General features: G+C 41.6%; 1 protein-coding gene across 2 annotated transcripts; it reads right to left on the minus strand.

Moving 5' to 3' along the window:
- Positions 1 to 1,302: 1,302 nt before the first annotated feature.
- Positions 1,303 to 4,843, minus strand: LOC100193889 (uncharacterized). Of its 2 annotated transcripts, XM_008656184.4 has the most exons (4): positions 4,109 to 4,843; positions 2,198 to 2,456; positions 1,742 to 2,028; positions 1,303 to 1,647 (listed from the first exon to the last, which is right to left on the minus strand). In XM_008656184.4, the coding sequence occupies exons 1-4, from the start codon at positions 4,424 to 4,426 to the stop codon at positions 1,570 to 1,572; spliced, it is 942 nt and encodes a 313-aa protein (XP_008654406.1). In that variant the 5' UTR covers positions 4,427 to 4,843; the 3' UTR covers positions 1,303 to 1,569. The 2 variants fall into 2 exon arrangements, with proteins under 2 accessions (XP_008654406.1, NP_001132438.1); NM_001138966.1 differs by having other exon boundaries at positions 1,305 to 2,028; positions 4,109 to 4,714.
- Positions 4,844 to 11,368: the final 6,525 nt, after the last annotated feature.

Genomic DNA, 11,368 nt, shown 5'->3' on the forward strand with positions numbered 1-11,368 from the left:
AAAATAAAAAGGAAACACCAATGAATAGTTAAGTGGTTAACTTTGTGAAATTAATCTCATTTAATATATGATCCCACCCCTGGAATAACTTTGGTAATTCATTAAGATAGCTATAGTTAAGCTATGTAATCCACTGAGATAGGCAGTACTTAGAGAACCACAAACCTCTAGGTGTATTAGTCTACCCTAGAACCTAGATTTCACTTTTGGTGTGTATACTTTCTATTGGACTTATGTTCACTCTGTTGCATATGCTTGGTGTATTGTTCTTTTGTCATTTTCCAAATGTGTAGAATGAACGATTGTTTTGCGTAGACAACGAGCAGTCCGAGGTTTCCGTGTGTGTTGCATTTATGTGCATAGGATACGTTCACATAAAACAAATATTCACTTATGTTCCTGTATGAAGAGGATGAAGAGAGAAAACAAAGTTCTGGCAGATCTCTTCTTAAAATTTCTCTCCATCCCTAAAATACTTTACCATCTCCATCAAAATAAGTAGGAAGGTAAAGACCTGTTTGACAGTGAGGGGCTTCACCATGATGAAAGCGAGAAAAAGGTATAATTTGGCAACCAGAGTTGGCGAAAGATTGCACGAAAAAAACTGAGCTAAACGAGCTACAAAATCTCTACTATATAAAATGCCAATTTTCACTATTCTATGATCATTGTCACCCTTTTTCCTGTTTTATAAAAAAATAAGATAAAATTGTGCACAAGTAAAATTTAATTTTTTTCACTCTACATTTACACTCAATCAATAGAACATATATTTTTGTGTTTTATTAAAACATGGTTTATTCATGTGATATATAGAAAATGTAATGGTAATACTAAAAAAAATCGAACGCCTGTGGAACCTCTGTTTCCAGGCAACCCTCAGGCAACCACTCAAGGCTTGTTCGGTTATTTGTAATCTATATAAATTAAGCGATTGACATATATTAGAAGGGATTTTAACTTACTAGGGATTTAAATCCAACCAATCCCATGCAGTCATATGGATTAGGAAACCAACATACCCGCTTGTTCGGTTATTTGTAATCTATATAAATTAAGAGATTGACATATATTAGAAGGGATTTTAACTTACTAGGGATTTAAATCCAACCAATCCCATGCAGTCATATGGATTAGGAAACCAACATACCCTCGTGGAGATAATAATCCAAACACACCGGCCGGGCCGCGGCCGCGCCGAGTCGCGCAGGCCAAACCAGCCAAGGACATGTAAAACCTGTACAAGGGAAATCAATGCTATGGCACAATGAAGAACAATATGCAACATCCAGGGCGGATTAGTTAGGTATCAAATATCCCACATTTTCCATATAAATAGTCAGCAGGGTTCATATGACGATTGACGAACAGTTCATAGCTCATTACACCAAACAGAATCCAGCGACAAGACAACCCCTATGTACCTATATGTAATTTAATTCCCAAAACGAGCATCAGACGGCACCTCCACCATGTCAAAAAACAGTCTCAAAAGTTTTATTGCAGGTCCAAAACGAACAGGGGACATCAGAGCTCAAAAGGTTTCTAGAGACACCAGACCAGGGGAGTTCACCGCACAGGCTGCTGGTTGTAGTGGCTCTTCTCTTTCTTCTTTGCAGCGGCAAGCCGGGCACTCCTCGCTGCGGCCTCAGATCAGGGGAGTTCACCGCACAGGCTGCTGGTTGTAGTGGCTCTTCTCTTTCTTCTTTGCAGCGGCAAGCCGGGCACTCCTCGCTGCGGCCTCGGATGCAGCAATCTTTGCCGCAGCGTCCATCTCTTTGCTTGACTTCTTTTTCTTCATCGAGGCTACCTTCTTTATGCGCTCCTTGACATCCACAGAGGCTGTATCTTCATCAGGTTCTGCAACAGCTGCTGCTTCCAACCCATTGGCTTGATCCTGCGCTTCCTTTAGCTCCTTTGAAGACTTTTCTTTCTTAGATTTCTTCTTCTTTGAGTTCTTGCTTTCTAGAGGAGCAGGTGCATCTTCCTTTTTCTCTCCATCTGCAACTTGATCTGCACCTTTCTTACCTGCAACAGAAGATTCAGCATCATCATAAAGAAACTGGCAAATCTTGAGCCAACATGGCCAATCAGGAAGACATCAACACAACCAAATTGAGTTTCTTCAGTTTTCATGGAAATCTTCCTGAAGGTAAATTCTTTCGAGAGAGAGAGAACAGCATGTATTAGAACTTACCATTGGGTTCCTCTTGTATGGAATTGTTTGATGTGCCAAGGCCCAACTCAGCCAGAACAGCATCAAGTTCAGCGAGTTCCTTTTTCTTCAATTCCTTCTTGGAAAGTTGTCTTTCAGTATCTTTGGGTGGTGCAGGTGGAGCTGTCGCATTCTTCACGGTTGGTTCAGCAGGGACAGCATCATCTGCTTTATCCTCATGGTCCTCATCAGCGTCATCATCAACCTCATCATCAAGGCCATCATCTTCACTCTCAATCTCCTGCAATGTGGAAGAAGCATTTAGAGAGAGAACATAGTATATTCAGGTACGAATATGACATAATATAGATCTAAACTGGAACGCATGAAAAGGTGACAAAATAAGCTCAGTCGATGTATGAAATGGAAGGCAAAAGTACTTAACAAATGCAGAACAATATGCTCCAACAACATATTTTGAACAGAAATGTTTTACATATGACCCACCCGTACAACTTGAGTAAGACCAACATTAATCTACATCTGTTGTTGCCTCTTGTTCTGAACTAATGAATAATAAGCCATTAGATGACACAAGTCATACCTGAGTCTACCAGTAGAGTCGTACGTGTAGCAGCGCTCTATTTTGAAAAAAGAACAAGAACAACCCAGTAGTGGCTTTTTTATGATGCCCTAAACCAAACATCTAGCATGACAACATACACTCCCTCCATTCCAAATTATAAGAGGTTTTGGCTTTTCTAGATAACATAGTAGCAGATGCTAGACACAATCGACAATATCACAATAAGACAGCAATGTTCACAAATGGTCAAACAATATGGATGAGAGACACAGACACTATTTCATAATAGTAACCAATGTGTACAAAGTTGTTTCCTCAACCTGCTTTATTTTCATTAAAATCATATGCAGTAGAGCATTTAGATTTCTGAAGGTACTAACAAAAAGGCAAGAATCAAGGAATCAATAAGGCCACATGCTAAGATAAAAGTGTATACCCTTGTGAAGATATTTTAGTTGCATATCCAAAGTAGGCAGGTGGCACTAATCCAGCAATCCAATCTATCTGTAACTAGAGCTTGACTGCCCAAGGACACTGATTTGCTTTTGTGTCCATGGAGCCCACTAGCTTTGCTTGTTCCCTATCTGATTCTGTGGTTTTTATAGAGTTATTTATTTGTATCACAAACTTCTCCACTACCAATATCTGTGCAATTCTAAGCAAGCATTACAATGCCACGATTACAGCAGCAAGCATAAGAATTTCTAGATTTCTTAGGACATTGAAAGTTGCTTTTGTTACCATAGAGCCCACCACGTGTTGTTGATTCCCTATCCGATGACCTTCTTAAGCTCTTTTTCCGAAAAGAGAAGTATCCCCATTTCCATTAACGTCAAACTTCTATTTTTTGACTTCCCGTATGTGCGTAATTATCAACTAACCTTACGATGTTATGGCTATAACAGCAGGAATTTTGATAGAAATTTAACATGTCGGTTCATGTACCAAGGATTATAATTCTTCGAAATCTAGTAATCTGAAACCACAATCTATTAGTTGCTTTCTGTGTAAACCGTTAATTCAAATGTCCCCAGGATATAATGGCTAGCAATGTTTGGATAACCGATATCGACAACATAGTCTTATCATTCAACATCCAACTCAGTGCAAGATACCTATGACCCACTAGGCAGATCTTATTCCATGAAACCACTCGAAGACGATACTAAAATTAGCACCTGCGGGCAATTGTCTTCAAGATCATTCTACATACCACCATCAAGAGTACATATATAAAACATAAACATAGACTTAGTATAACAATAAAAAGAAAAGAAAATCCTGGAAAGACGCATTGTGAGACTCAGCTATCCACAAAGCTCAATGAAAAGAGAAAGAAAACGGGATGAAATTCAGGCGAGATGGACCTCTTCCAGTGCGGGCGCGTCGTGCTGGTCCTTGGCAGCGTCGCGGTGGGCGTCCCCCCAGACGGGCCTGGGAGGCGGCGCGGTGGTGGCGAAATAGTCGTCATCGTCGTCGTCCTCGACGTCGGCCCAGGACTTGGCGGTGAGCGGTGCGGGCGCCCAGAAGACCTCTGGCTTGGGGTCCTCCCTGGCGGCGGGCTTGGCCCCCTTGTCCGCCGGCTTCTTCTTCTTCTTAAGCGTCTCGAGCGCGGCGAAGACGTTGCCGCTGCCGATCTTCGGCTGCTCCGCCGCGCCGGCGCGCCTGCTCCCGCCGCCCGCCATCGCCGTAGCAGCCGCGAGCACAGAAGGAAAAAAATACAGAATTCCGATCTCCGGCGGGCGACGTACGTTGCCTGATCTGCGGTGCGCGCGGGCGACGTACGTCCCCTGATCTGCGGTGCACGCGGGCGAGGCTGGAGAGGACGGTGTAGAACCGAGAGGGAGGCGACGGCGCTAGGGTTTGCGCGATCGGCCGGGGGCAGGTTGGGTTTGTGTTGGTCTGTTGGATTGATGGATTTGCTGTGCTCGGGAGAGACGAGAGGTTACCTGCAAAATTATCCGCGAGTAGACAGCAGGCAGGGGAAGGAAGCGGCCTGCAGCAGGCGTTTGTAGTTGTAGCTGTTGTGGTGTTGAGTGAGTCGGACGGCTAGTGTTATACAAAACTTCTGTTAACATTTGCATTGCAGCACTCACTGTTACGCTTCATCGTTCTAGCGCGTTTCTACCATACTATGCACCTGTTGGGACAACTTTTTCTGAAATGTTTTGGTGAGAGTCTATATTTCTAAATAATCTATTTGTCATAAGAATTTGGATGTCGCATGAAGAAAGATGATGGTCTAGGACGACTTAACATTTTTTGTATTCACGTTGTTGGACAATTTTGACGGAAATGATTCTCACATAAACAGGCTGAGAAGCAAAGTGTTTGGCTATCAGAAGCCGATTCTGGTGACCAGAAGCTAAAACAAACAGCGCATGTAGCTTGCCTCCTATCTAAACTTGTAAGGCTATCTTCGATAGCTTTTAGTCATTATCATCTCCTATTTTAAATTGTAAAATATTGTTTTACACGGCCACATACATAATCTGTTGACCATAGCCTAAGTAGTTGTATAGATGAGCCATATATTTAAAACCAATTTTATGTGTGTTTTTGTCTCTATTCTCTCAACTATATGTCCGGGTTGGAAAATATGTACAGTACCCACTAACATATCTACCACGTTCAACAAAGATCGATAATATGCGAGTAGAAAATTATGAATGATTACTATTAGATAAGCAGTGTAATGGAAGAAGAATGTCTCAGTGTAGTGAAAGTAGTGTAAAATCATCACATATTACTCATCCTCCTCAACTTCGTTACTCATCAACACCGCAGCAACATCAGCAGTGTCTCTAAGGTATCCATACATGAGGGGATAAAATGTTGTGACACTGGTATGCTAGCACCATACACACAATGAGAGAATGAAGGTGACATCTTCAGCATCCACAAGCCAAGAGAGAGGGGTGACACCGGCTAAGATGATCTCTCAAGCACGCTAGCTCCTTATATACATATTGTTGGGGGTCTCCTTCTCTGCCGAAGGTCCTCAGGATGAAAGAACTGTTTGTAATCAAAGGAACTAAGCGCTGAAGTTGTAACATACGCGCAAGAAATATAGCGAAGCTTCGACTTAAGATGATCACGAAGGTCATACATGAAGTTGAGCCAGCAAGGAAAAGACATGTTTATCCTTAAGCTTTGTATTAGAGCAATGCATAGATATCAAGGTCATAATTGTACTTTTGCTTGGGCTGCGTAACATGCCTATAAATAGATGAGCAGTACCCCCGTACTATTCACGGTGCATTAGAAAGGTTGTATATGCATTCTCTTCTTCGAGCAAGTCGAAGGTACAAATGTAATATGTATTTTGTATCACTTTATTAATATACAATACAGATTGTAACATCGTTCTGACAAGTGATATGAAATGAGTAATTGTTATAATGTTACATTGTAATATTATATCTATGAATAATAAAGACTTGTTTTTCATGACCTTCGTCCGAGATTCATTATCCCTAAAAGAGGATAATGCTTCGAAGGACGAAGGTCCTTAACGTTTAATATTTATGTTGTCTTGTTTTTGGTTCACATCAATCGAAACAAGTAAACAACATTAGCGCTCACCTCCGGTGAACTCACTTTCACGATTACAACGATGGCTTCGCAAAGTCATCAAGCTTTACCACCTTCGGTGACGAAGCTCGTTCTTCCTATCACATGCGGTTCAAGCTTCAACCAGCCAACAAGAAACAGAAGAAGGAGGCCCAAAGAAGGGTAAAACATGTTGGAGTGCAAGGACCCTACATCAAATCTAAATGGTCTCATGTGCCAATCACATTCTCTCAAGCGGACCTTCAGCTCAAGGATTACCCCCACAATGATGCCATGATTATATCCTACGTCATAAAAGGATTCTTGGTCCACAATGTCCTGTAGGATACAAGCAGTGTAGCAGATATTATCTTTGCAAAGGCTTTCAGATAAATGCAAGAGCAAGAGGACAAGATACATGATGCAACACATCCTCTGTGTGGCTTCAGAGGAAAACAGTGTGACACCCCAGGTGTCTATTTCGCGTTATATCGGGAGATTTATCCTAATCTCGGATGCTCAGTAAGAATTTCTATTTCTCGCTCGCGTATGTCTCTAATTATCTGAACTATTCGTACACATTTCACCGAATTCTGAGTTATTCAGTCTCACCAAAGGCCAAATTTGGAGCCTGTTAAAACTTTTGTTTCTTGAAGCAAATGCAAATTCAAAAGTCAATATCGTCTCGCAACTTCCGTCCAGACTCATTTATTCGGACTCTCGATAGTTGTTATGTTATCCTATCGGTGTCCGAATCCGCTCTCTCGATAGTCGGTCTACGTCCAAATACTTAATCCGAATCTGCATTCTCCAGCGAAATCTCTGTAGTGTCAACCTCTAATTATTTCTTATGCAATTCTGCTGGTTATATTTATGTCATCATTCATCTCTATCTATCAAGTGTATTCTAGAGATTTCTCAAAGTTTGAACCAAATATTTGTACGAAATTATAAATCCCACACTTGGTTGAGACTGCTCGATTAAGTAAAAGCAAATTTATAAATTCAAACAAGTTATGTCAACCTTTCCAAAACACTCTATATAAACTTTACAATAAAAGTTATTGAGGGTCCATGCCAAGAAAATGTCAAGAAAATAGTCCGATTGCCTTAAAAATATAATTGAGAGCTTTATAATGATACTACTTTGACCAAAGTGAAACTTTAATTTATATTCAAGATATGAGGTTTGACCTTCAATAAAAATTGTAGAACCTGTGTTATACAACAAATTTCATATATAAACAAAGTCTTGATTCAATCTCTAAGTATCTCAAACAGTGCCATCAAGACAGAATAAAAATCTGATTTCAGGATTTGAATTCTTCTAAGTCTGAAATCAGTGTCGTTCGGGTCGACGTCTCGCGTTCCCTAAAATTTTTTAAACAACTTGATTTTCACCAAATATAAAAGTTGTTAGTAACTAATGGAGGCACATCATATCAAAAGATGGCATTCATCCGACCCATTTTGACAAGGTTTGACATCCATTCTTAGGTGAAATTAACCCTTTGATAGTAGCAACTTTGGACTTAATTATCTCTTAATCTAGTTTGCAAATGGCTGAGAACCCTTAATCAAACTTGTAGAGTATTGCGTGGGAAATATCTTTGCTACAGTGACCCATGTCCGAATCCAAATAGAAAACGCCAAAAATGGTCGCCCAATGTCGCTACTGTAGCACTCACCACGTGTTCGATGAATTGCTGCAATGGAGAAACGTGGCAGCCGTGCTCTGGAGCTTCTCCTCCATAAATGGCAGCCCAACACCTCCTTCTCTCCCACGCCATTCTCTTCCCCAGGCTAGTGCTTCTCCCTGGCGCCCCAGCTCGAGCTCCCCAGCTCCCTGCGGTTCCATGGCAGCCAAGCTCCAGATCCATGGTCGTTGGCCCTCACCGGTCGTCTTCCTCCCTGCTCCCTCAAACAGCAGCAATGGTGGCTGCACCCTCCCCTGCATGTAACATCCGGCCAATGTTAGAGATCACACTTATCAGTACTAGTGAGTACGTATTTGAATTTGTAATGGTGGTGGGCCGTACTAGGCCGTAGTGGGCTATACGCATGACATTAGTATAAGTATGTTGTAAGACTTGAGAAAGGGCATCGAATGAATAATAGAAACCTTTCCAGAATACTGTCATCCTGTCATCCTGGGTCTTTCTCAGGTACGGCGAGGAGCTCACGTCCCGGCGACGATCGCCGGTGGCCAAGGGCGTGACAAGTGGTATCAAAGCTCGTCTATCCTTGGGCTCATTTGCGACAGCGAGTTCGCAGATCCCATCGATCGAGTTGGCAAACACGAGGCGAAGGCGGACGACGGATCTCGATTTGGGTTGTGCAACAAGTTTGCGTGGACCATTTTCGGCGGCGGGCGGAGCGGGGCGCGCTCCCTCGGCGACGCTCTGTCTCGACGTCGACTCCACCTCGAAGACCAGGGTCTTCAGGCGCGGGTTCATTCGTCGACCCTCAACGTTCGGCGACGCGTCTTCGTTGCTCGGCGACTTTCGTCGAGTGATCGGCTTGGTGTTTCTGGCAGCGCAACGGAAGCGTGGTGGTGGCGGGAGAGATAGTGCCTACAACCTGTTCGACGAATTGCCTAGGTGTCGTTCACTTGGCTGGGTCTTCGACGCGGGCTTCATTCTCCATCGACGACTCGTGGCGTCGACAGCACATTCTCAACTTTCATCGATCTCTGGTGGACGTCCGGTCGGTGGTGTAGGCTGCAGCGACCAGTGAAGTCGACGGTGGACGCAACTTCAGTTCTCGACCATGGTGACATTTGAACAGAAGGGTGTTGAGGGGTGGGAGAAGAGGATAGAGATGTTGGATCGGTTGGGAAGTAGACTGGAGGTGATGGAGGCAGATCAATTTCGACTCAAGGAGCGGGCGGATCGTGCAGCCGCAGCGACGAGAAAGGTGGAGGCGATGTCGTCGGGAAAAAAATGAAGGGGACACTAGAGTGGTTCAACGCTACCACGGGTTCCGGATTCGTCACTTCAGTCGACCATGGCGAGTTCCTGTATTTTCTACAACCGTCCCTCAACTCCCACGAGCTCTCAGGTGACCAGAACCTTAAGGTCGGTGAGGCAGTCGAGTTCGGCATCATGGGGGACAGGTATGGCAGTATTCTGGAAAGGTTTCTATTATTCATTCGATGCCCTTTCTCAAGTCTTACAACATACTTATACTAATGTCATGCGTATAGCCCACTACGGCCTAGTACGGCCCACCACCATTACAAATTCAAATACGTACTCACTAGTACTGATAAGTGTGATCTCTAACATTGGCCGGATGTTACACTGCAGCAGCCCGCTCCCTGCGCCGCCTGCCTCCCTTGGCCGAGCTCCTCCCATGGTGTGCGGATCTCAGCCCCTCGGCGTGCTCCCTAGCCGAACCTCTCCCATCATCTCCTCCCCTGTCTGTGCGTGCTCCATGAAGGAAATAAACCTGCAGCTACGTCAAGGTAGAAGAAGCTCTCGTGTGCCTATGACACGTGGGCCCGGAGTGAAGGTAGAAGCACTTGAATTTGCAGAATCTGTGCTTAACTTTAAAAATTCGTAAAAATTCGTAGACAAATCGTAAAATAGAAAATGAGGACTTTTTGGAATCCTTGTGAAATTCTCTATGCCGTGGAGACATAAGTTGGGATGTTTTAGTAGAAATAATTGGCTGTAGAAATTCGTATTTAAAACAGGTTTAGAAAATAAATGAACTTGCTTCTCTCCATAGTTTTATTTATAAAAATCCAAAAATAATGAAACCTGTTTTGTTAGTTAGATGTTATCATACTCCATCTAAGAAAAATATAAAACTTATATGTTGTTCACTGTTTTCTTGGTGTGTTAATTAAAACTTGTTAAATAGTAAAAATATGATTGTTTTGCTTGTTATTTTTGGATCTGTAGCTCCATTGCTCCAAATGGATTGAAATTTATACTGTAGATTCTTGGTGTGATGCTTGGTGACTGATAAAAATTTCATTTATTGTTATGCATGTATGATGAAGTTAGTGATTTAACTTGTTTAATGCACATTAAGTAGTTTTAAATGATTTATAAATAATATATGAATGAAAAAATAGAAAATAGTATTCCACTGTCCTTGCATGATATTATAGTAGCCTGAGGAAACTTAATATGGTCATGCATTCACAGAAAATAATTAGTTTTAGATTTAACCTTGTCTCACATGCTTTATTGCATCAACAATTTGTTATTTTTGTAGTAAATAAAATATAAAACCTGGGCATGTGAAATTTATACATTAGTCATAATTTGTTATTAACTATGTCTCATAAAAAATCCAGCCCCAAATTAGATAGCTTCATATGGTGCTAAAATAACACCCCTTTTATAATTACACGAGTTAGTGAAAATTAGGAGAAAATAAAATTATGCATGTTTCATGGAATGCTTGAGTTACACCTTAATACCAATTAGAGTCTAAATGGTTATGTCATGATGGTCTAAATTTAAATATTAGTACTTCATCACAATTTTGTGTGATGTCGGACATGTGCGCCGAAGTACTTTATTTTGGTGCATGTGTTTGTTAATTGTGTGGTAATAACTCTAGCGCACGAAATGACTCGGATGAAATTTGTAAGTGACTTGTTGGTCCTAATTTGTTTGTTTCAACTCTAATAAATAGTAAAGTGTTAGAGTAATTTCAGCCTCAAGAACATGACAATTCTTAAAGTAAATAGGAGCAAAAATTTATAGTTGCTGTTTTGGACTGCACGCACTGTTTTCGTCGTGTTGTTTGTTTGATGAACTAAATTATGTTTTCTGTAGAAAATCCATATAAGAAAGTTGTAGATAACATTATTATCTTACTTGTGTTAAAATTTGACAACCATGAGTCTGATCGTTTATAAGTTGTGCTGTTCACAAATTCAGTAACTGAATCTGTCCAATTTCTGTACAGATTTCAGAGATTGAATTGTTTGCTTAAGTTAATGTTACAATCTGTTCATGATCGTTATAAGAAAGTTGTAGATGCTTTTCTTATATTGCTTGTGTTAAAATTTCATAATCATAGGCCTGATAGTGTAAGAGTTATGGATTTTTGAA

The sequence above is a fragment of the Zea mays genome, chromosome 8 (genome assembly GCF_902167145.1).
Source record: "Zea mays cultivar B73 chromosome 8, Zm-B73-REFERENCE-NAM-5.0, whole genome shotgun sequence".
NCBI lineage: Eukaryota > Viridiplantae > Streptophyta > Magnoliopsida > Poales > Poaceae > Zea > Zea mays.